The sequence below is a fragment of the Phoca vitulina genome, unplaced genomic scaffold (genome assembly GCF_004348235.1).
Source record: "Phoca vitulina isolate PV1807 unplaced genomic scaffold, GSC_HSeal_1.0 scaffold37, whole genome shotgun sequence".
NCBI lineage: Eukaryota > Metazoa > Chordata > Mammalia > Carnivora > Phocidae > Phoca > Phoca vitulina.
Genome location: NW_022589740.1, coordinates 4,724,394 through 4,750,242, shown reverse-complemented (window position 1 = coordinate 4,750,242; position 25,849 = coordinate 4,724,394). Strand labels below are relative to the sequence as shown.

General features: G+C 44.3%; 1 protein-coding gene across 2 annotated transcripts in view; it reads left to right on the top strand.

Moving 5' to 3' along the window:
* Nucleotides 1-25,849, top strand: part of RCL1 (RNA terminal phosphate cyclase like 1) — a 62,887-nt gene that overhangs the window by 1,910 nt on the left and 35,128 nt on the right. For both annotated transcript variants that reach the window (XM_032427622.1, XM_032427621.1), the window contains exons 2-3: nucleotides 16,624-16,695; nucleotides 19,330-19,505. In XM_032427622.1, the coding sequence (XP_032283513.1) occupies nucleotides 16,624-16,695; nucleotides 19,330-19,505 (248 nt within the window). The remainder of the gene's footprint in view (nucleotides 1-16,623; nucleotides 16,696-19,329; nucleotides 19,506-25,849) is intronic.

Here is a 25,849-nt window from a genome sequence, read left to right as displayed (position 1 = left end):
TTGTAAGATACAATTTAGTGTTTGTCTTTTGACAGGTGGCCTCCAGACTAATATTTAATGTTCCGAAGGATGCGTCCTCCCCCCCCCCCCCCCCACCGTCCGCTGTTTGTGAACATTTCTTCACTGCCACACACACGAACTCTCATTTCTTCCAACAGGGCTTGGCCACTTGGCACTTTCCTGAAAGGATGCCAAGCTCCACTGCTTGGGGGAGGTAGTGCTCTTTGGCAGATGTGTTGGTATTTTATGGGGAGCACTACGTGGAGCATTATTTGCTTTACCTTATTAATACACCAAGGGAAAAAACAGAGGCTCCTGACTTAGATCTCCTTGTGATGGTTTCAGGTCCTCAGAAATCTTGTAGATGTTCGCTTAATTTCTTCAAGAGGGGGGCACCTGGGTGGCTCAGTCAGTTAAGCGTCTGCCTTTGGCTCAGGTCATGATCCCAGGGTCCTGGAATGGAGCCCCGAGTCCGGCTCCCTGCTCAGCGGTTGTGTATCAGGGGCTACATGTATTTATATATGTAAATATGCACGTGTGTGTATGTATATGTGTATATACACATACATGTGTGTGTATCTATGAATGCATATATATACACACAAATATCTCAGTTCCCTCGAAGAAATTTTTTTTAAAAGATTTTATTTATTTGTCAGAGAGAGCGCGAGCGGGCGCGCACAAGCAGGGGGAGCTGCAGGCAGAGGGAGAAGCGGGGAGCCCGATGCAGGACTCCGTCCCAGGACCCTGGGATCAGCCGTGATTCTGGCCACCACCATCGCATCTGTCCAGACCAGAAGCAGACCCAGAAGGTCTTCCTTCATAACCCCCAGGGGTTATGTGGTCATAGTCAAGCGAGTCCTTGGTAGTGTGATTAAAGATGTCGCCAGGAGGCTCTGCTGACAGTCATCTCTCCCTTTCTGACTCTTTTCTGACTCAGATTCTGAGAATTGGAAACAACTCAGAGCATATCCAATAAAATCTTCAGCTTAAGTATAAAAATTGCATCTCTCGAAGGTGCTTGCTTAATCATCCCTCCTGGTGTGGGCTCTGGAGGGTGGGGGCTGTGGAGGCCTTTTGCCTCAGGGGCAGTGGCTTAGAAAAGGTTCCTGAGCCCCAGTGTGTGCAAGGCTTTGTGGGAGTGTAAACACGAGAGGCTGGTTGCCCCACTTCTGGAGGAGCTTTCTGAGTAGGAAGTGCTTGACAGAGTAGCTTGAGTAACGTCAAGTAGGAAGAGCTGAATGTTGTAAAGGGACTCAGGGGAGTTAGGGCAGAGGCTTCCCTGGGGGTTATGAAGGAAGACTTTCTGGGTGTGCTTCTGGTCTGGACAGATGCGATGGTGGCTGCCAGAATCACGGTTGGTGAAAGGAACAGCTTGTAAGTCAAAGAGTTCTTTATTTATTATGTTGAAGTAAAATCCTTAATTTGTTGTGGTTGTAGTAGCTTGGTGGTTAAGAGCTTGGTCTCAGAGTTAGACCTTGGTTTGAGTCCTGCTTCTGCTTTTGCTATTAGCTCTTGGACCTTAGGCAAATTCTTTAACATTTCTGAGCCTCCGTTTTTTCATCTATAAAGTGAGGCCAACATCACCAGCTTCATTGGGTTATTGTAAAGATTAAATAAAATAATACTTAAAGTACACAGAACAGTGCCAGGCATGTAGGAAAAATAAACGTTAGCTGGTTTTGGGGCGCCTGGGTGGCTCTTTTGGTTAAGCGTCCAACTCTTGATTTCGGCTCAGGTCATGATCTCAGGGTTCTGAGACTGAGCCCTGCATCTCTGGCTCTGTGCTCAGCAGGGAGTTTGCTTCTCCCCTTCTCCCCCCCCCCTCCCTTGTGCACTCTCTCTCTCAAATAAAAAATAAATCTTTTAAAAATGATGTTAGCTGGTTTTATTATTATGTAACTTCTACCTACGAGTATAATTCTGCTCTCTGGCGTCCGAAATCTGTTCCTGCTTCTTTTTTAGATTTTTAAAAAATATTTATTTATTTATTTATTTATTTATTTATTAGAGAGAGAGAGAGAGAGAGAGAGAGAGCGAGCGTACAGAGGGAGAGTGAGAGGGAGCAGCAGACTCCCCGCTGAGCAGAGAGCTCGATCCCAAGACCCTGAAATCATGACCTGAGCTGAAGGCAGACACTTAACCGACTGAGCCACCCAGGAGCCCCTGTTCCTGCTTCTGTCTGGAAACTTTTCACATATTTAAAGAGAATTATGCCTTCTTTTTGTCCTCTCTTTTCAGTCTAAAGTTTTCCTTTTGGGTGATGTCTTCCAAGTATTTGTGTGTATTATGTATAAGGTAGTGGTTTTCACACAAGGCAGTTTTGCTCCCCTGGGGGACATTTGGCAGTTTTTGGAGATATTTTTGGTGGTTACAACTGGGAGGCTGCTCCTGGCATCTGGTGGGTAGAGCCCAGGGATACCAATAAACATCCTGCAATGCACCATACAACTTCCTCACACAAAGACTACTTCTGCCCAAAATGTCAATAGTGTGGATGTTGAAACCCCTGGCATATGAAACTTAATTATTATGCCTTTTTTTTCTTTTCTTTTCCCCATATCTCCAATGGTTGGGAATAGCAGTGTGTGGACCAAGAAAGCTGCACAGGGATTCAGAAGGGGATGAGACACAGGTCAAACTCTGTGACTGCAGGCAGACAAGCTAATCTCTTAAATAAAACTGCCTCCTTCCAGTGCAGATTGTGTATAATGAGAAGATTTTGAACCCCAAAGAAAGATGATCTTGGAATGGTTTTTACTAAATTACACAACCACATGTGTAGTTTTTGCTTCATTCTGAGAAACACAGACAACTGTGTTTCATTCTACTCTTGCTGTTCAGCGAGGAGGAAGTAAATACTTTGTCCTGCCACTGGGTTCCTGCAGGTAGAGAGCCAAGGCATAGTTAGGTGAGCTAGCCGGCAAAGTTGGAGTCCACTGAGTGGCAGAGCTGGAAGGAGGATGCAGCTGGCTCCCGCCCGGAGGGCTTGTTCTCCCGTTTAACCGCATGCCGGACTCGGCTGTTCCTCGGCGTTCCGGAAGGCAGCTGTCCATAGCGCCCCCGGCTCTGGATTTCATGAGGGCTGTGTCTTGCAGGGTTAGGTTGAGTTCACAGTTTATGGGTAAGAATGGAAAGAATTCCACGAGAATAATTGTTTAAAGTGGGAATAGGGAAAGATGGACTTGGGCAGGAGCACTGGTTTAACAGTTAGGACGTGGGACCCTGAGCCAGTCCCATGACTAAGCCTCACAGTGTTCCCCTGTGAAATTGGAGAGAGGAGTTATGTGGGCCCAGGGGAGTGCTGCACATGGCTTCATCAGATGAGATTCTGAAAAGGGAGGGGCAAGTGGAGTTTTAATCAAAAGAATTCCTTAAAATGTGTTGAGGAAACATGCTACATAGAGGTCCTTTGAAAGGAAAACATCTTTTGGTGAACTGATGTGCTGTTTTGGGGCTAAATCTGGCTGTTCATAAATTGCATCTTCTAGAAGGAGACTTGTAAGGGAAAACTTTCTCCTCTACTCTCAGTACTCTCCCAGGTGTGCGGGGTTTTCCCCCTACGAAGCAGTTCTCCAGTTCTCAGTGAGCACCAGCTGGGTGTACTGCAGATTGAACTCAGTTCGGACGCTGTCTACATGGAGATGGCAGCAGACCCCACACGGTCAGGGCTCAGTCCCACAAGACTGCCCCCACTTCGGACAAGTCCCATTCGCAAGTTCAGGCCACTTGTACTTCTGACCAACTGGTTGTATAAATCGGGGGTTCCCACCGTCCCCTCCTCGGGTCTGATGATTTGCTAGAATGGCTGACAAAGCTCAGGGAAACACTTATATTCACCAGTTTATTGTAAAGGATGTTAAAAAGGATACAGCTGAGCACACACAGATGAGGTATGTAGGGCCAGGTCCTGCAGGGTCCTGAAACAGGAGCTTCTGCCCTCTGGAACCAGGGTGTGCACCACCCTTCCAGGACGTGTGTTCATTCATCAGCCTGGAAGTTCTCTCCTTGTGCAAGAGTTTTAATAGGGTTTAATCTCCTCTTCCCTCAAGGCCAGCAGGTAGGGCTTAAAGTTCCAGCCCTCTAATGACATGGTGTTTCTGGTGACCAGTCTCATCCTGAGGTTGTGTAGGGGCCCTATCCTAAGTCAACTCATCAGCATAAAGTCAAGTGTACTCAAAAGGGGCTCCTTATGAATAAATTTTAGGAGACACTCCTATTATTTTGGAATTTCCAAGGGTTTTAGGAGCTCTGTGCCAGGAATCGGGGACAAAGACCAAATACATTTCTTACTATACCGCATGGATGCACCTGTATTTTGTTTTAGTATGGTCTGAGACTCAGAGTTACTAATTAGTAACTAGAGTTGGGGAAGCCTGATGACTCTACTAAGGATAGTTGATTGACTATTGTCTTGTGGATTGGGAACCTGCCCTCTTGTGCCTCTGTTGACTGTTAGTTTGCTGTCACATGTTGATTATTGGGTGCCCAAAATGAGATACTCATCTTTTTTTTTTTAAGATTTTATTTATTTATTTGACAGAGAGAGACACAGCGAGAGAGGGAACGCAAGCAGGGGAAGTGGGAGAGGGAGAAGCAGGCTTCCCGCGGAGCAGGGAGCCCAATGCAGGGCTTGATCCCAGGACCCTGGGATCCTGACCTGAGCCGAAGGCAGACGCATAACGACTGAGCCCCCCAGGCGCCCCGAGATACTCATCTTTGAAAGACAAATGCCAGGAATCCTAATCGTCTGCTTTCAGATCTGCTGTTGCTTGGAAGCTGTAAAATGCTATTCCAGATGGAACTGTGCACCATCTTTTTTTTTTTTTAAAGTAAGCCTTTTAATTTTGAGATAGTTATGGATTCACATGCAGTTGTCATAAATAATACTGAGAGATCCTGTCTATACTTAACCCAATTTCCCCCACATGGAACATCTGGAAAAACCGTAGTACCGTATCACAGCCAGGAAATGGACAGGGATGAGAGTGAAGGTATTGAGCATTTCCATTACCACAAGGATTCCTCAGGTTGCCCTTCCTCAGCCACACCATCTTCCTTCTTGCCCCACCAACTCCTTAACCCTTGGCAATCCCTAATCTGTTCTCCATTCCTATAATTTTGTCATTCGAAGAATATAAGTGGAATCATATAGTAAGTAACCTTTTGCGGTGGACGTTTTTCACTCAGCATGATCCTCTGAAGATTTAAGTTTTTTTTCAGGATTGTTCCTTTTTATTGCTGAACAGTATTCCATGGTATGAAAGTATCACAGTTTTTTTTAACCCTTTACCTGTTGAAAGACATCCGGATTGTTTCCTATTTTTTGGCCATTATGAATAAAGCTGTTATAAACATTTGTGTACAGGTTTTTCTGTGAACATAAGTCTTTGCCTGGGATAAATGCCCAGGAGTGTAGCCGCTGGGCTGTATGGTAGTTTGCATGCTTAGGAAACTGCCAAAGTGTTTTCCAGTGTGGCCTTACGATTTTATATTCCCACCAGCAATGTGTAAGTGATTCGGGTTCTGTGCACCCTTGCCAGCATTTGGTGTTGTCACTGTTTTTTTCCCCCAAGGGTTTTAAAATGTGTTACTTCTTCTAAAATCAACATTTTAATGACTTGGCTAAGCCTGTGCAGCTGGCGGCACTGAGGCGCCCTCCTGGCCTCTGCAGAGTCCGCTGGGCTGTTTCTGGATGGTCCCCAAAGGTTATGGGCTAAGAGGCAGCAGCTCAAGGTCATTGTCCCACCCCTGTCCGCACCAGAGGTCACATGTTGGAAAAGTCCCATCTTGATCACACTTTCTTGTAGAACCTGATGTTCTCAGATTTGGGGGGACGGGTTAACGTTTCCTTGATTGTCGCCAGGGATGGGTGACGGTATCGATGTGAAGGCCGATGATGGCCTTCAGAAAGAAGAGGGAGGAGGTGGTGAACTCCCACCAGAACACCGGTGAGTGTGACCTGGTTTCAGAGGAGGATCAGGAGGCTGAGGAGTGCCCTTCTATCCTCCGCCGCCCCCAACCCGGGAGCGGACGAGGCCGGAAGAGAAGAGGAGGACAGAGCCCGTGGCCCACTTGTGCTGTGAGTGGCAGTCCTCCCTGCAAGGAGCCGCAGGCCAGACGGGGCAGCTGCCACACTCGCGCCGCCGCGGACGGACCGGGACCGGGCCGGGACCAGGCGGGGACAGTGCCCACGGCAGCCCGGGCCCGACCCAGGCCTCCACACAGGGTGGCCAGGATGGGCGCAGGAAGCGCAGACAAGCCACCGCTGGGGAGGCGGCCCTCAGCCTGCAGCAGGAGGCCTTCACCGAGGGGCCCCGAGGAGCGGGAGGAGGGCGCGCACGTTGGGAGGCGGGAGGAAGGACTCCACGAAGGACCAGCCCTGGGCTGGGGGCGCCTCCTCTGGGCTCGCAGCCTGTGTGCCTCGTGCTGCGCCTGCGCTCCTCCTTGCGCCCTGGGGCCGCTGTGCTAGGGGGTTTCTGGTTTTAGCCGTCCTGGTCGTGCTGTCTTGTTTAATTTGCATATTCCTAATGGCTGATGATGGCCAACATCCTTCCCTCTGCCCATCTGCCATCAGCATAGCCTCCTCCGACATCTTTTGTTCATTGCCAACTAATCTGTTTTTTTTTTTTTTTAAAGATTTTATTTATTTATTTGAGAGCGAGAGAATGAGAGAGAGCACAGGAGAGGGGGGAGGGTCAGAGGGAGAAGCAGACTCCCTGCCGAGCAGGGAGCCTGATGCGGGACTCGATCCAGGGACTCCAGGATCATGACCTGAGCCGAAGGCAGTCGCTTAACCAACTGAGCCACCCAGGCGCCCGTACCAACTAATCTGTTTTTAAGCTTATGTTTTGAGAGTTCTTTACGTGTTCCGGTCCTTGGTCAGATATGTGGATGGCTGATACTGTGTCCCTCTCCGCAGCTTGTCTTTCATTCTCTCTCTCTCGCTCTTAAGTAAGCTCCACGCCCAACATGGGGCTTGAACTCCTGACCCTGAGATCAAGAGTCGCCTGCTCCAACAGAGCCAGCCAGGCGCCCCCAGTCTTGTCGTTCTCTTAACATGGTCTTTTGCAGAGCAAAAGATTTTACTTTTAGTCAAATAGAATTTATCAACTTTGTCTTTTATGGCTTGTGCTTTTGGTGTTGAGTCTAAGATCTCTTTGCCTATTCTAGATCTCGAATATTTTCAATGTTTTTTTCTAAAGGTTTCATAGTTTTACATTTGATTTTTGTATGAGGTTTAAAACTTAGGTTGAGTTTCTTTCTTTTTTTTTTTTTTTTTTTGTTTACGGATGTCCAGTTGCTCCAGCACTGTTTGTTGAAAGGGCTATCTTTCTTCCATTGAATTGCTTTTGTATCTTTGTAAAAAATCAGTTGGGCACATTTGTGTGGCTCTCTTTCTGGGACCTTTATTTGGTTCCACTGATCTATATGTCTGTCCCCTTGCCAGGACCATGTAAACTTGATTACTGTGCCTATAATCGTGTAGACTGATACCTCCAGCTTTATTCTTACTTTTTGTGATTGTTTTAGCTATCCTGGTTCCTTTGCCTTTCCAATATAAGTTTTAGAATAATCTTGTCTTTATCTAAACAAAAATCTTGTTAAGATTTTGACAGGAACTGTGTTAAACCTATATGTCAGTTTGGGGAGAATTGTCATCTTTACTGAGGCTTCTAATCCATAAACATAGTATATCTCTCCATTTATTTAGATCTTTGCTTTCTTTCACCAGCATTGTGTAGTTTCTAGCATACAAGTCCTATAAACATTTTGTTAGATTTACACGTAAATATTTTACTTTTTCGAGCAATTGTCAGACCAATTGTCAATGATACAGTATTTTTAATGTCATTCTCCATGTGTTCAATACTAGTATATGGAAATACAGTTCATTTTTGGGAAGATGTTTATCCTCTAACCATGCTGAATTTACTTGTTAGCTCTAGGTGTCTTTTTGTACATTCTTTGGGATTCTCTATGTAGATAAACATGTCATCTGCAAAAAGAAATAATATTATTTCTTCTTTCTAAACTTTATACCTTGTATTTCCTTCTCCGTGCCGTGCTGGCTGGAACTTCTAGCACCATGTTAAGTATGCGATGAGAGCAAACTGCCTTGCCTTGTTCCCTCTCTTAGGGGGAAAGCGTCCATTGTTTTGGTGCTCAGTGTAGTTTTAGTGGTATGGTTTTTTTTTTTTTTTTTTCAGATGCTTTCATCAGTGAGAAAGTTCCCTTCTATTCCTATTTTTCTAGGAAGTTTTTTTTTATTATTATGAATGAGTTGCATTTTGTCAGATGCCTACTCTACACCAATTGATGTGATTGTATGACTTTTCTTCCCAATGCGTTTGTAAAGAAAAATACTAGAACTGAAAAATTTGTATACAAATAGGAAACTTGAAAGGTCATAAAATAGCATAAATCAGAGAATTAAATTTCCCTTTGTTGATTTTATTTCTTTTATAGGTTTTTTTTTTTTTTTTTAAAGATTTTATTTATTTATTTGACAGAAACAGAGAGACGCAGTGAGAGAGGGAACACAAGCAGGGGGAGCAGGAGAGGGAGAAGCAGGCTTCCCGCGGAGCAGGGAGTCCAATGCGGGGCTCGATCCCAGGACCCTGGGATCATGACCTGAGCCGAAGGCAGATGCTTAACGACTGAGCCACCCAGGTGCCCCACTTTTATAGGTTTTTATATAAGCACAGCGAGATATCTAGGAACATTTGAAGGCATGGGACAAAAAAAGTAATCTTCAGTGTTTGTTATTACAAATAAAGCAGCAGTAAAAATTTTTGTACATATATCCTAGCATACTTCTATTTCTACAGGATAGAGTTCTAGATGTGGAATTGCTGGGTCAAAGACTATGCTTTTTTAAAATGTGGGGTCAAATCAAAGTATGTGAAATCCTCTTGCTTAATTGGTAAGATATCCTTTCCCTTAATTGCTGCTTCTTCCTTGTATTGACACTTTCTTTTTTTTTTTTGAGATATATTTAATGGCATTTGTAGTATGGCAAATTGGAGAGATGATTGGGTTTCTTTGCTTTTTTCATAATTTTTAAAGGTACTCTTTCTTTGAATTTGATTTTTGTTTATTATTTTTTAAAGATTTATTTATTCATCTGAGAGAGAGCATGTGTGTGAGCCAGGGGTGAGGGGTGGTGGGGGGCAGAGAGAGAGAATCTCAAGCAGACCCCACACTGAGCACGGAGCCCCTGGTTGCTCAGTCTCAGGACCCTGAGATCAGGACCTGAGCCAAAACCAAGAGATGGTCGCTCAACTGACTGAGCCAGCCAGGTGCCCCTTGATTTTTATTTTTAAAAAATAAACTTTTAGCAGAGGATACTACATACTAAGAAAAGTACACAGACCCCAGTGCCTGGATGGGTCAGTTAGTTTAATGGCTGAGTCTTAATTTTGGCTCAGGTCATGATCTCAGGGTCATGGGATCCAGGTGTTGGGCTCTGTGCTGGGGGTGGAGCCTGCCTAAGATTCTCTCTGTCCCTTCCCCCCTCTAAAAAAAAAAGTGCACAGACCATAAATGGATAGCTTGATGAATTTACAAAGTGGATATGCTACCCATGCCAAGAAATAAAACATGACCAGCAACCCTAAAACCCTTCCATGCTTGTGCCATCACACCATTTTCTCCCACTCCCAATGTAAATAATAAGTTGACTTTTTACACCATTGATTGCATTTCTGAAATATTAACCGTAATTTATATAATGGAGTTATAGAGTATGTATTTTTTGTGTGTGTCTGGTTTCTTTGCTGTCTTTCGAGTCATCTCTGTTGGAGAGGCGGTAGCTGGTGTTCATTGCTGTAGCATGCTACTACGTTTTATTAATATGGCACAATTCTCTGTTAAGCTGTTGCAAATATCTAGTTATGCTCTGACTTGTTTTTTTGCACTTAATGGTTTCTTTTGATGAGCAATAGATACTTCTTTTAATGTAGTCCAATTTATAAATTTTTCTGTGTCTTTTTAAAGAAATCTTGGTCTACCCCAAGGCCAATGAAGACGTTCTGGAACTTCTAAGGCTTCTCTTGTTTTTTTGTTTATTTATTTTTAAGATTTTATTTATTTGGGAGAAAAAGAGAGCACAGGAGCAGAGGAAGAGGGAGAAGCAGACTCCTTGCTGAACAGAGAGCCCGACATGGGGTTCAGTCTCAGGACCCTGGGATCATGACCTGAGCCAGAGGCAGATGCTTAACCGACTGAGCCACCCAGGCACCACCTAAGACTTCTGTTTTTATTTTTATTTATTTTTAAAAGATTTTATTTATTTGACAGAGAGCGAGCACAAGCAGGGGGAGCGGCAGGCAGAGGGAGAGGGAGAAGCAGGCTTCCTGCTGAGCAAGGAGCCTGACACAGGGGTCAGTCCCAGGGTCCTGGGATCATGACCTGAGCCGAAGGCAGACGCGAAACAGCTGAGCCACCCAGGCGCCGGAGGCTTCTGTTTTATATGTAAACTCTGTTACAGTGAATTCATTCTTCATACTTTTAAAACAGAATTTTACTAAAAAATAGATTTTTTAGTAATGAAATAGATTTTTTTAAAGTAATAAAAATCTGAATTTTCTCAGATGCCTTTTCAGTAGCAGTCAAGCTAGTTACTTGATTCTCCCCCATCCCCTGTTTTTATATTTAATAATATTGTCATCTTCCTTGTGCCTTACGTGTGGTCCTTTCCTGGGAGGCCCTCTTCTTAACTGTCGTGGATAGTTGAAAAATGTGTTATGGGCTCTTTTCTAAGCCTTTATGTGGGGATATTTTATTTGTTCTTATTAAATGAAGTTAGTTTGTAATTTATTTATTTATTTTTTTGGGGGGAAATTTATCATTTTTATTTTATTTTTTTATTAAATTCAATTTATTTATTTTTTTATGTCCATTCTTTTTTTTTATGTTATGTTAATCACCATACATTACATCATTAGTTTTTGATGTAGTGTTCCATGATTCATTGTTTGCGTATAACACCCAGTGCTCCATGCCCCCCTTAATATCCGTCACCAGGCTAACCCATCCCCCCACCCCCCTCCCCTCTAGAACCCTCAGTTTGTTTCTCAGAGTCCATAGTCTCTCGTGGTTCGTCTCCCTCTCCGATTTCCCCCCCTTCATTTCTCCCTTCCTACTATCTTCTTCTTTTTTCTTTTTTTTAACATATAATGTATTATTTGTTTCAGAGGTACAGGTCTGTGATTCAACAGTCTTGCACAATTCACAGCGCTCACCATAGCACATACCCTCCCCAGTGTCTATCACCCAGCCACCCCATCCCTCCCACCCCCCTCCACTCCAGCAACCCTCAGTTTGTTTCCTGAGATTTATTTTTTATTTCTTGCATGTGATGCTCTTAACTATTCTGCATTTGAAGCCATCTCTTCATGCTTTTGTTGTTGTTCTTTGGAATATGTAATAGACGAATTTTTCCTTTGAATGTTGGGAAAAATTTTTTCAGCAACTTTATCAGTGCTCTTCTCAGTTTTTTTGTTTTTTTAAAGATTTTTATTTATTAGAGAGAGAGAGCAGAGATAGCGACAGAGAGCAGGAGCCAGGAGGAGAGGGAGAAGCAGACTCCCCGCTGAGCAGGGAGCCAGATGCTGGGTTCTATCCCAGGACCCTGGGATCATAACCTGAGCTGAAGGCAGTCGCTTAACTGACTGAGCCACCCAGGCACCCCCTCTTTTTGGTTTATTGATAAATTCTCTCATTCTCTTAGTTTTGGGTTTCTCTTTTTTGTATCTTTTTGTTTGTTTTATCTGTTTGATTTATCATCTTTTTACATAGTTATATTAATTCCAAATGTATTAGTAAATATCAGAGAATAGTTTATCACAAAAGCTCATAATATTTTTTTTTTTTTAAAGATTTTATTTATTTATTTGAGAGAGAAAGAATGAGACAGAGAGAGAGCATGAGAGGGGGGAGGGTCAGAGGGAGAAGCAGACTCCCCGCTGAGCAGGGAGCCCGATGCGGGACTCCACCCTGGGACTCCAGGATCATGACCTGAGCTGAAGGCAGTCGCTTAACCAACTGAGCCACCCAGGCACCCAAGCTCATAATCTTTTATTAATTATGTTATTTATTATTAGCTTACATTTTCTTTCTTCGTACAGATGAATGAGACTATTGATCTGTGTTGTATTTTTTAAATGAATTAGCTTGATTTTTTTTTCCTGCTATATTTTCCATTTTTTAAATCTCTTTTGTGATTATTTTTTCATTTACTTTTTGGCTTGTAATTCTATTCCATTTCTAAAATCTCAGTTCATTTTGCTCTTGCTTTTGTTTTTTTAATTACTAAGGTATTTAGAGTGGTAAATTTTTTTTTTTTTTGGTTGACTGCTGTGTATTCTGGTAAAATTGATATTTCTGCTTAAAATATTTTAGTATGTTCTGTAGTTTTTTTTCTTGACGTGTTGACAATTCAGGAAAGATGTTACATGTTTCAGTTAAAATATAATTTATTAGGAATCGTGTAATTACATACTATACATAAGATATGTGTATGTTTTATGCATTATTTCCAAGTGAATGGACATCTTTTAATTCTGAAAATTGTGTGTGTGTTTATAATATCTACCTTTTGGGATATAATGAGGATAAGAATGATTTTTTTTTTAAGATTTTATTTGTCAGAGAAAGAGAGAGAGAGACTGACTGAGCACAAGCAGGGGGAGCGGCAGGCAGGGAGAGAAGCAGGCTCCTTGCTGATTGAGGAGTCTGTTGCGGGCCTCGATTCCAGGACCCTGGGATTGTGACCTGAGCCAAAGGCAGATGCCACCGAGGCGTCCCAGAATGATTTCTAATTTCATGTATTAATGGCTTGTTGTCTTATTTTTTAGGTACTTCTCTAAAGAAATTGAAATCACATTGTATATATTTTATATTTTTTCCTTAATGTGAGCATTTCCTCATGTAATTAAATAATTATTTTAAAATATTTTTAATGGCTGTATAGTATTATAAAGATCTTTCATAGGCTATTTAATGAGAGCAGTTTTATTTGCTATTTAAATTGTGTTATAGACGGGGCGCCTGGGTGGCTCAGTCAGTTGGGCATCTATCTGCCTTCGACTCAGGTCATGATCCCAGGGTCCTGGGATTGAGTCCCACATCGGGCTCCCCGCTCAGCGGGGAGTCTGCTTCTCCTTCTTCCTCTGCCTGCCCCTCCCCCTGCTTCTACTCTCTCTCTCTGTCAAATAAATAAATAAATAAAATCTTGAAAAAAAATTGTGTTACAGTACCTTTATTTGTATTTTTTAATTTAAATTTTATGTATTTTAAAAAACATACACATGGTGTGAAATTCAGAGGGAGCAAAGAGGGTTTACACAGTGTGTCTCTGTCTCTTTCCCATCCTTCCTTCCCTGTGAGGCAGTCAGTGTTACTAGTTTGTTGTGTTTCTTCCCAGGGCTCTTTTTTTCATAAATAAGCAAATACATATGCACGTTTTCTTTTTTTCACACAAATGGCCAGCGGCATCTTACTTTTTTCCACTCAGTATATCATGGAGGTGACTTATATCAGTACATAAAAATTCTCCTTATTAATTTTAAGGCTGCAGAGTGTTCTGATATATATCCAATATGTATACATCTAACATTTATATTATATGTGACATGTATGTAATATTAGAAATTTATTTTAGCACAGTTACTGTTTCTAGATATTTAAATTGTTATGATACTTTTAAGTTGAAACTGTATTGATTGAGATTTGCTCCTTGTTTAAAAGTGTAGGTCTTTAGCTTGTATTCTTTCCCTCACTGCTCTTGAGACAGTTTGCCTTTCTTAGTGAGGAATGGGTCAGGCATTGTGTTACAGAGTTACTGGCCCCTTTAAAGAAGTGATGAGCTCACCTCTTGAGGGGCTGAGGAGGGAAGTGCATTAGGTACCACAGGCAGTATTTAAGGAATTCTGAGATTGAAGGTCCTAATAGTATAAACTTCTAAAAAATGTCAAATATAATAACATAAAAAATGCATGAAACATAAAAGTAGTGCTTAAAAGATTATAAAATGGACACTCATGTGACCCCATCCAAGTCAAGAAACGGAACACTGTTGCACCTACGGGGCCTCTTCCTGGCACGATTCCCTCCTCTACCCCTGCTGGTAGCCGCTTTCCTGACCAGTACGGTATTTGTGTTAATTGTCTTTATAGCTTTATGGCCTAGTTATGTATTCCCAAACAGTGCAGTAAAATTGTGCCTGGTTTTGGATGTTTTTCCCTGGTGTTTTTAGATATCTGAACTTCTGTATCCCCAAGATCAGTCTTGAGGAGGAAGAGTCAAAGAGGATGTGTGGGAAGTGAAAGGGTAAGGAATCCTACACATCTTGTCTTAATGAAGTTTGAGGACATCAGTCTTACTATTATTAGGTGAACTTGAGATCTTTTTCATACCACGTGATGGAGCTATATCTTCACTGTTGCCAGGATTCTGGAACTAGCTCTGGTTGGTTCTTTGAAGTACTGCTTCTGAATCACCCATTTGCTGTGACCAGGGGATGGTCCAGCCTGGAGGTCTCTTTATGTGCCCATTCTGTTCCTGGCCCTGTTCCTCTGCTGGGCATTTTTAACTGACTGTGTTCATGCTTAAGTGCCCCGTGGATTGCAGAAGAAAAAAAATTCTGACGTTATGCTTTCTTTTTGTTTTGTTTTTTTTCTTTCCTAATCTGTAAAAGCTATGGAGTTTAATCGTGGACTTTATTCATAAATGTCCGTTCCTCTCTCCCCTTTAGCCACCTCAAAAGCTTAGCCACCTCAAGAGTTTTCCTTTTTCTGTGCAGAGCCCATTGCATTTGCTAGAAAGATAGGTGGAAAGTGGCACTGTGGTCTGGATCATGCCTGGTTTTTTTAAAAACAGAATATTCTATATTAAGAGGCCATGGAAACAATTTCGTAGTTGATTTATTTTCAAACTTTTGTGATGCTACTTAACACCACAACCAGTACATATACAGATAATTGTAAAGCCCACTGAGGTTTCACGAACAGTGCCCTATGTAGGGTTAACTCTGACATTGTTTATTCTGCTCTGATTTCATTAAAAATAAATGTTGATTGGGGACCCATTAAATGGTCTGCAGGATCCTGCAGTAGATCACTCTGCCCGCAGTTAAAAGGTTCCATGATTTTCTAGAGGAGGTGGTTGACGCTGAGGGATTAAACGGAGTTCGGCACACTGGTCTGGTGTGGTTAGGAGCGCGGACTCTGGAGAAGTCGGGGCTTGGCCTCAGCCCCCCGCTCTGTCACTTGCCAGTCTCATTCTTGGGCCTCAGCCTTCTGTAAAATGGGAACGGCACTCCCTGCCGCGGGGCTTTGAGGATTAGGCGAGGGAATGTCTGGCTGCGCGGGAGGCTTTAATGCCAACCTGCTGGAAGTAGCCGCTTTTCCTGGTTTCGGGACTTACTGGATTTCCTCTGACGTCTAGCCCAGGGCTCTCCATACAGATTGCAGCATCTCCGGGGACAGGAGTTGTGGGGCAGCGTTCAGTCACAGAACAGGTGCATGAGCATTGCTGAGTTGATGTGCTCGCCCTCTGGGGTCAGTTCAGGTGCCTGCTGTCGTCTGAGCTCAAAAATTCTGCTAGTTTCTTGCAGGGGGTGGAAACTGCCTAAATAGCCACGTGGTCACCATGCCTTTGGTGCGGGAGAGCCGGTCTTCCTGCCCTTGTTCACGGGCAAGGGGTTGACTCTAGAGAGGGAGGGAGTGAGCGTGAGTGTGTGTGAGTGTGTGTGTGAGATCCACTCAGGGGAAGGCCACAGGACAGATTCTCCTGCCCGAGTCTTCTCTCTTCCTCCTCTCATAGTTCACATTGAAAATCCATTTCCTCCCTTTCTACCCCCCCCCTTTTGATAATGACCATCTTTTATGTTTTTGGATAACAATCTGTCTATAAAAGAAATTGAAGTAAATTTATACATGAGAATTTAAACAAGAAAATTAAATTCATGTAAAGTACCAAGTCCTACCATGAAGAGAAATCCATTCATTAACATGCGGTGTGTTTTTTCTTCCAGTCTGTTTTCATGTGTTAAGAACAAGGTGGTAGTAATACTGTACATTCAAGCACCTTTGTAATGAAATTAAAAATGGAACTGGTTAGATAGCTCTAGATGAGTAGGGTGGCAGAAGGGAGAAAGGGACAGAGTTGAGTGGGGGAGACAGTGACCTCTTACTGCTTCTGAGACTGAGGAGTGACCCGCAATTTCATCTGCCCTCTCACGTATTCTGGAACAGATAAGAAATGGACTTTAAAACGCTTCCTCACTTTCTGCTATTTCTCCCTTATTTGGCGTGCACCCCTGAGGTCAGAAGAGCAGGTCTTTACATGGGTGTTAGGCTGCTGAAATTAATACCCCACTAGATTGCTGGTAGAGTTGCTGTTTTTTGTGGGATATGAAAGGTGAATTGTTTCTGATAGTCCCACCAAACATCTGTGTGCTAGCCAGTGCTATTCAGCTGCTTTAGTGTCCTCAGCCAGTGGTCCCGCCCTGGTCCTGACAGGAACCTGGGCGTGACGCAGGGAGTCACGTACCTTCCACCGCAGCTCTGGAAATGGTGACCTCACGTGAAGCCAGTCTGTTTTCTCTTTTCCCCACAGACTTTGAAGCCAGCTTCATAAGGCTGTTGGACAAAATAACTAATGGTTCTCGGATTGAAATAAACCAAACAGGTAAGCTCTCTTTCTTCCCGTTCCTGAAAGCACCCACATGTACTACTTAACTATTCCTCTACTTCTCATGCCTTTTGACCATATACATACTCGGGTGCAAAGAGCCAGTTTCCTGTCTGTGATAGAGTTGTGCGGAGATGTATGTGAAATCTGCCAATATAAGGGGCGCACATTTGATTTAAAGAAGTTAGAAAGCTGGAAATTTCAGATCAACAAACAGGCACCTCCTCTTTTTCAACAACAAAAATACTTTACACCTAAAGTTTATGCATAACTTTTCAAAGTCCATTTATTTATTTTGTCGCAATAAAATTTCACAGCAAACTCTGTGAGGTAGTCGTTATGTGCTGAATTTTATTTTATTTTTTTAATTTTGTCTTTTAAAATAAGTATGCATGGGGCGCCTGGGTGGCTCAATCAGTTGAGTGTCCAGCTTTTGGTTTTGGCTCAGGTCATGATCTCGGGGTTGTGAGATCGAGCCCTGTAATCAGGCTGCGCGCTCAGCACAGAGTCTGCTTGGTATTCTTTCCCTCTTCCTCTCCCTCCCCCTCTGCCTAGCCCCCACAAGCGCGTTTCTCTCTCTCTCTCAAAAAAAAAAAAAAAAATCTTAAAAAAAATAAGTATGCACAAGTGTATGCAAAAGATGTGCAAATCCCTTCACCTGTTTCTTCTTCCGTTCCCTCCCCAAGGGGCAGCCGTGGGCACAGCCTGGGGTGTGTGCCCTGGTCTCTGTTATACGCCTTTGCTTGCATGGATGCTTCTGTACCTCAAGCTGCCAGCAAGGTCACGCTCTTCATGTTGCTCCGCAGCCGCTTTTCTTCACTATCACAGATGTCTCAGAACTTTCCCTGCCGGGCACATGCAGGCCCATCTCAATATTTCAGTGGGCCTAGTAGTCTGTTGTATGGAGGCATGATAATTTATTTAACTGCTCCCTACTGATAAACATTTAGGTTGTTTCTAGCTGTTTGTTGGCTCTTAGAAACTCTTTTCTCGACCTTGTATGGGAAGCCATGGCAAACACTGTTTGGCTGACTCCATGAACTATTCACCTGTGCACAGATAGTCCACAAAGGAAACTGTGCACTTCCTCATTCGTTGGCTGTCTTAAGAAAGAAGACAGGGTTGGCCTCATAAGTGGCCCCTACATCACATGAGACTCATTGATCTGTAGCTGCATTCGGCTCTACCCTACGGAGAACAAGTTTCAGGCATGAGGGGCGCCTGGGTGGCTCAGTCGTTAAGCGTCTGCCTTCGGCTCAGGTCATGATCCCAGGGTCCTGGGATTGAGCCCCATGTCGGGCTCCCTGCTCAGTGGGAAGCCTGCTTCTCCCTCTCCCACTCCCCCTGCTTGTGTTCTCTCTCTCGCTGTCTCTCTCTCTGTCAAATAAATAAAATCTTTCAAAAAAAAAAAGTTTCAGGAATGAGACTTCAGATGCCCTTTGCAACCTATGATTCCTCGAGTCTTCCTTGACTGACTGACTTTGAAATTGCTGGAGATCTAAAAAAGATTTTAAATTAAAAAAATGGTTTTTTCAGCAATTTTTATCGGGGATTCAGAGGGTTCATAATTCTTTTCTGGTCATATCTGCAGCTTAACTTGGAAAGTAAGACATTTTACACAATCCTGCTTCTAGTTCATGCCCCCTGCCCCACCAGAGTAGAAGCCTTTATTCTGATGATCTGACCAATTTCTCACTTGGTTAATTTGCAGGCACAGATTTGCAGACTTTAGGGATGATATAGTCTTTTTTTTAAAATTTTATATAAATTTTTCTTTTTTTATTTTATGTAAATTTTTTTATTTTACATAACTCCAAAGAGCTGCTTTCCTTTTGAGTGACCGAGCCTAGATCTCTTTCCTCTAATGTTAAATTTATTGGTAAATTATGCCAGAAGACAGTGGCAAAAGATTTTGAGCAGCAACAATCCCTTGTTCACCCATTTATGCGCCACCCCACCCCCCAGTAATCTAGAATATTTTACTTTGCTTTTCACCCTAATGCATACACCCAATAAGAAACTTTTTGGATGATACGAATATGAGAAAGAGTGAATAAAAATAATAGAGCTTCTCCTAAAGCTATTCAGTAATTTTAGATCTTTCCGTTTGTTGCTATTAAATTAAAATAGCTACTATTGACAGAATTAAGTGCCATCAAGTACTTGCCTTCTCTAGGAAGCCTGTTGGTGAGTGCAGTTCATGGGAAATCTCATTTCAAGGGCCCAGAAGAAGCTGGTTGCTGGTGTGATGGTTCGGCATGTCATTTGTAAAGCCCCCCACCCACAGGCAGAGTGTGCTGTTGGAAGACCAGAGCGCCTGTTGGGATCTCTCCTCTGTGCCCTGCCGCGACTTTGGCAACTCAGATGCTTAGGGAGGGCTTAATTACCATTTATTAAATTACACTCACAGTTTATTACTGTTACAGGGGCTTGACAGTAATGAGTCAGCTTTTGGAGTGAAGTGTGGGCTCTTAGGAATGGCATTTTGAACTGCTTGGATGCCCTTGTCAGACTTTCCCCTTGGGATTTACTGCCTTTGTTGCCTTTGTGACACTTAGTGCTTTTTTGTTTTGTTTCTATTTTTGTTTTTTTTTTGTTTTCTGCTGAATGTGGCTCTTCTTCCGGTGCAAGGAACGACGTTGTATTACCAGCCTGGTCTCCTGTATGGTGGGTCTGTGGAACATGACTGTAATGTCCTTCGCAGCATTGGCTATTACCTGGAGAGTCTTCTTTGCCTGGCTCCATTTATGAAGCACCCGTTAAGAATCGTTCTGCGAGGAGTAACCAATGACCAGGTTGACCCTTCGGTGAGTAGTCAGTAGTGAGTAGTTTTGTCTCTTGCAGCAACCCAGCGTTAGAGAAATAAGTTCCTGATAAAACACAGGTTTATTGCTGAGTGTCTTTGTTTTGTTATTTACCTTGAGGTTTAGACATTAATCACTCTAGGAAGCAGATGAACCAAGGCTTGCAATCATCAGATTCAGTGACGATTGTTCACATTCATCAAGGTGCCTTTCATTGTCGTGTCTAAGAGCCTTCAGAACAGATGCGTGCAGTCTCATCATGGTTGACATGAAATACGGCTCTGTTGGCTCAAGTGCTGGAGAGTGGAATCTTCTTAAGGTCATGTGTTGGCTGCGGCTGGAAGGCAGCAGACCAGAATTTTAGACAGAAAATAATAATATCTCCTTGGTTGCTATAGCATAATCTTGACTTACTCAGGTTTTAACCATAAATTTTAGGACTTTTCTTCTCCCCAGAAGAGTTTGCAGCTTTAGAAAAAGGGCAAGGGCAGGGAAGGTATACATGCACTTGTATGGTTTGTGGGCACCAGCAAGCTTCTTATTTTTTTTTTTTTTTAAAGATTTTATTTATTTGGGAGAGAGACAGAGAGTACGAGCAGTGGGGAGGAACAGAGGGAGAGGGAGAGGGAGAAGCAGACTCCCCACTGAGCAGGGAGCCCAATGCAGGGCTCCATCCCTGGACCCTGGGATCATGACCTGAGCTGAAGGCAGACGCTTAACCAACTGAGCCCCCCAGGTGCCCCAGCAAGCTTCTTATTAAGCATCCTAATTTTCCTGCATGTGTGGGGAGGATAGTTTAATATACATGTGGGGTTTTCACTGTGGCCACCACAGCTGTCTTAATGCCTATCTAGGATGGGTTTTGTCGTGTGTGTGTGTGTGTGTGTGTGTGTGTGTGTGTGTGTGTGTGAGACAGACAGAGACAGAGACAGAGACGGAGACAGAGATTAGAGCAGTTTTCTGTCCAGGCCTGCCTTGTACTTCTCTTATATGGAGGGAAGGATCCCCCCCTTTGGGTTCTTTGCTGACCACAGACGGTATCGTAAAGCTGAGGGCCATGGTGTGAAATCGTTACCAAGGACACTTGTCTTCATCTCTACTGATACTGGACCAGGACTATTGAGGGGGTGTCGTCTGAGGCAGAATGTGAAGTGTGTAGCTTTCCTAACCAGGAAGGACCAATTGGGTGGTGCAGTGAGTTCTAAAGCAGAGACGCTGGTCTTCACCCAGATATCTGTTAAGGTATAAACCTGGTTAATGTGTTGCTAGGTGCTAAAGACTTATTCCTCAGTTCTTGGGAATTCAGGTACATAAACTCTTTTCTTAGGATCCTGAGTACAGTGTGAGATCTGAAATTCTCGGTTGTAAAGGAATGTTGCATTATAAGTGTTTAGAATTTTAAAGATTTATTTATTTATTTGGTGGGGGAGGGGCAGAAGGAGAAGGAGAGAGAGAATCCTGAGCAGACTCCCGGCTGAGTGTGGAGCCTGACACGGGTCCGTCTCCCCTCTGAGATCACAACCTGAGCTGAAGCCAAGCGTTGGACGCTCAACCGACTGTTCCACCCAGGTGCCCTCCTCCCCCCCACTTTTTTTAAAGATTTGTTTATTTAAACTGTTTAGAATTTTAAACTAATTTCAGATGATTGCTTTTTTTTCTTGCCTTTTCTGAAGATTCTAGGAAACCGCCTTTCAGTTAAAAGCATGAGAGGAGGCCTCTATACTTTTATTTTTTTTTTTTAATTTTTATTTTTTTAAAGATTTTATTTATGTATTTGAGAGAGAGAGTGAGAGCACAAGAGGGGGGAGCGGGAGAGGGAGAAGCAGACTCCCTGCTGAGCAGGGAGCCCGCTGCGGGACTCGATCCCGGGACTCCAGGATCATGACCTGAGCCGAAGGCAGTCGCTTAACTGACTGAGCCACCCAGGCGCTCGGCCTCTATATTTTTAGAATGGAGTTGGGGGGAGGAGGAGCCTTGCATAATGGGAAAAACTCGGGTGAAGCATGCAGGAAACTTGGGCACTACGTGTCTCAGTTTTCCACTCTTTTTTTTTTTTTCTATAATTGCTAATAATCTTAAAAGCTGTTTCCACTGGCATTATTCAAAAAGGTTTTATATATTAACAATGACAAAGGTTAAGTGATGAATTCCGCAGAAATAATACTTAATTCTTGCATACGGTATTTTTTTTTTTTTTAAGGTTTTATTTATTTATTTGACAGAGAGAGAGAGAGAGCGAGAGCAGGAGCACAAGCAGGGGGAGTGGGAGAGGGAGAGGGAGAAGGAGAAGCAGGCTCCCCATTGAGCAGGGAGCCCAATGCGGGACTCGATCCCAGGACCCTGGGATCATGACCTGAGGGGAAGGTAGATGCTTAACCGACTGAGCCACCCAGACTCCCTTGCATGCAGAGTGTTTAAAAAAAAATCTATTTTCACATGTTGCAGAGCTCTCTGCTTTTGCTAGTTGCACTGCTAAAATGCCCTTGGTTAGTACCTGGCTCCAGACCAGGATAAATAAATACATCTAATCCTGGATGTGTGTAACTTCTTCAGCCTGTGGCTTCTTCATTTCAAGCTTTCTCTTGAATGTATGGCTCCCCCCCGTTCATGTCCACTCTGCGCACGCAAGGACGAATTTGAAGAGTTCCCTTCTGGAACTTGATCTCATGAGGTGGACAACTATGAAGGCAGCTAGGGAGACTACAGGGTCACCCCTGTCAGAGGTATAAGCAAAGTGCTGAGGGCTGGGGAGGGTTTTCTAAGGAAAGGAAGCCAGAGTCAGTCTCAGATTTTAGGAAGATGAGGATGAATTGGAGAGGCATCAACTAGATTGAACATTATGGGCATGGAAGTGAAAAGGAAGGGACAGATCTGAAGGACGTTGTGGAGTGAGAGACTTCTTAACTTGACAACTGATTGGAGATGGGATAGGAGGAAGTGGTTATAAATTATTCCAGGATTTCTATTCTTGACTGGAAGGATCGAGATCAGATAACATTTGACACAGGGAAGAGGAAAATTGTGGTAGGATGATGGATGATATGTTTAATTTTGATCCTCTTCTCTGCAGTATTGGCAGGATATTCACATGGGGATGTCCAGCTGGCAGTTAGAAATTATTGTCTGGAGCCTCAGAGACAGGTCATCAGGATCTTACCTATTGATAGTTAAGTCCCTAGGAGAATGAGATTAACTAGTGCCAAGGTTGAACACTGGTGGCTTTTTGACTGAATTAATCCTACAGGTATTCTTCCTGTGGCTTGCACAGTGTGGTGGTGGTGTGTGTATACGAATCGGTGGTTCATGTTTGAGACCCCAGATTCTATATTATAGTAGGTTGATGTGGCAGCACTGGGTGGCCATCCACTGGACCTGCGTGGCCCTGCCCTCTTTGGATAAATCGTGAGCTCTTTGGTTGGACACAGATCTTAGCTGACCTCATGGTCCATTAAAATTCCCTTTCTGGCCTCTGTGGGCCGCATGGTTCCTGAGACTGGGAATAGAGGAAGAAGAGGAAATGAATGTTTAAGGTGTGAGCGGGAGAAGAGGGGCTGGAGGCAGTGACCATGAGATCGGAGTTGAGTTCTAAGAAGCAGGGGGTGCCTCACAGAGCCAGTTTTTGCAGGAGCTCCCTTAGGGCTGGGTGGGGAGATTGGGCAGTGAGAAGTTGTATTGACCTTTGAGAGAGTGGTGTCATTGGACTGTAAGGACAGGCATGCATTGAGGAAATGAGTAGCAGATAGAACCGTGGAAAACCGGGAGATTCTTCTAGAAAGTTAGATAGGATGATTCTTTAGGAGCTGAGTTTTTGTTTTGGTTTGGTTTGATTTTTGTTTTTTGAATGAGGGGAAGCTTGATCTTGCTTGTGGGCAGAGGAGATGCTGTAGTGGAGAAAGGAACAATTAAAATAAAAGGAGTGGGGGTGTTTGTAAGGCTGACTCCAACAGTTGGAGGGGTGAGGGTCAACAGTGGAAGTGATGGGGTGAGCCTTGTGCAAGAATAGGGACATTTTCCCCTGGGGACAAAAGGACAGGAAGTGGGGACAAAATCTGAGGAGAATAAAAGTTCAGGAGGTCTCCTCTGATTCTCAGTAATTCTGCTCCAGAGCCACTGGTCAAAAGGCAAGTGAAGATTCCAGTCTTTTTTAGTTCCCTCCTGGGAGGGGAAAAGAAGTCCAGTTACGTCTACTGTGTGCTGGGCACTCTTCTGGGTGAACCTGTGTTCATATGTATGCATCCTTACTTATTTAATTCTTTTACCAACCCTGTGAGGTGGATGTTTCTTATTACTGTTTCAGACAAGGTAGCTGGGAGTGGGTTTTCTCCCTTTTTCTTTTTGGCTTGGATCTGGTCACTTTTCTGTCTGATGACTGATGGACTAGATGGAAGGGGAATGCCTTTGCCCTCAGGTGCCGCCTGAGTCAGACTTCTGCCTGTAATTACAGAGTTGTAGCTTCGTTTCCTTAAGCAGGGCTTGCAGACCATCCTCGCTCTGCTAAAAGTAGAGTGTGTGGAGCCAGGGGAGCGTGTCCAGTCCAGCCCCTCACCTTATGCAGGAGGCACCCAAGGCCCTGGGCATGTGGGGAAGTGTCGAGGTGTCTCAGCTGGTGAGAGGCAGAGAGGCACTCAAGCCCCTGTCTGCTTTTCCGGCCCTGGTCCCATGCACCACGATGCCTGCCCTCCGTGTCAAATGGAGAGTGTCGGGAGACAGGAGCGCACCTCCGGTTACACTGGGGCTTCTGGCTGGCCTTCAGAGTCAATTTGACCGCGTCCTTTTGACTCCAAGTATAGGTAGGCTGAGCCGGAAGTGATGCCCTGTTTTCCCGCCTTTCTTTCCCCCAGGAGGGCTGGTGGGTGCCTAGTTCCTGGGAGTCATGCCCTCAGAGCAGCCTGTACCCCCCCCCCCCCCCACTTTTCCCAGAGTCTGGGTTAGCCTCCCTCCAGTTGCCCTTCATTCTAGTCTAGACTGACTGCTCTGTTCTGGCAACCCCAGATGCATATTTTAAGTTTTTAACGTGTGTTTAGCTTTAATATTTAACGAAATTAGCTAATCTTTAATGAGTTGTCCTCGTAACTGCTTCTGCCCCACCTGATCCATTCTGACTGTGTTCCTAGGCTTCATAGGTCATTTCTGCCTCTGGTTAGTTTCGTGGTATCAGAATATTTAGTTGGGGCCCGTTCTGTGCTCTGAAGCCTTATTGGAATATCGCTGTGCTGAATCTTAGCAGCTTGGAGACAGGCTGAGCCCCTTACCTTAGAGACAGGGAAATTCAGACATGTGGGATTTTCTGATCTGAGGCCACACAGTTAGCTGGAGGCAGAGCCTGGACCAGGACCAGACTATTCCCTCTGCGCCCCGCTCACCCTGCCTGCCCTCGCCGCCTGCAGATAGGGTCAGCTCCTGCAGGCCGAGGAGCAGCTCTGTTGCATTGGGAGCAAGTGAGGGAGTGATTTTTCTTCCCAAGTTGCTCTTGAGATGACGTTCACGGACTTATTAGCTGGCCGGATTTGAATGTCATCCTATTCCCTCGGGGGAGTCCGCAGATAAGTAAGCAGAGGACCCCAGGCCTCCCAGGAGTTCCGAGTGAGGAGGACATAACAGCAGCACTCTGCACAGCCTTGCCATTAACTGTGGGTATTGTCGTCACAGTACAGGTTTGTGCCGCTCCTGGAGTTTGCGGCTGCCCTTCCCCGTCTGCCCCCACCCCCTTGTGGGCTCACCACCTCCCCTTTAGCTGCCTGTGTGGTGGGCATCGGCAGGATTCCAGGTCGCTCCAGCTCAGGTTCATTTGGTTTGTTTTGGCTTAGAGTGCCACCAGCTTTAAACATTAAACAACCATGTTGGAAAAAGAGTAATAAAAAAGGCTGGTATTTTCTTCTATAGCATTTATGCCTATAAGAATGAGCAGAAGTCGGGGCCCTTGGCTGGTTCAGTTGGTTAAGTGTCTGACTCTTGGTTTTGACTCAGGTCATGATCTCAGGGTCCTGGCGTCGAGCTACACAGCGGGCCCTGAGCTCAGCAGGGAGTCTGCTTGAGGATTCTCCTGTTTGCCCTGCATGGCCCCCTCCCCCCCGCTCGCTCTCTCTCAAATAAATTTAAAAAAAAAAGAACAGAATGAGCAGAAGTCCCAGTTTGTTTTTTGGATGAACTCAGCAGTTTCTCGATGCGTTTTGCATGATGCATGTGACCCTCCCGCAGGGTAGGTGTACAATGTATGAAGTGAGGGAAGGGGCTCGGAGAAGCCAGTAGCTCGTAAAGTTGCCGTCTTACCTGGGAGCAGAGCTGGCCCACTCCCTCGGCTGTAAGCCAGCGTGCTTCCTCTTCACAGGACCGCATCATCTACCTGC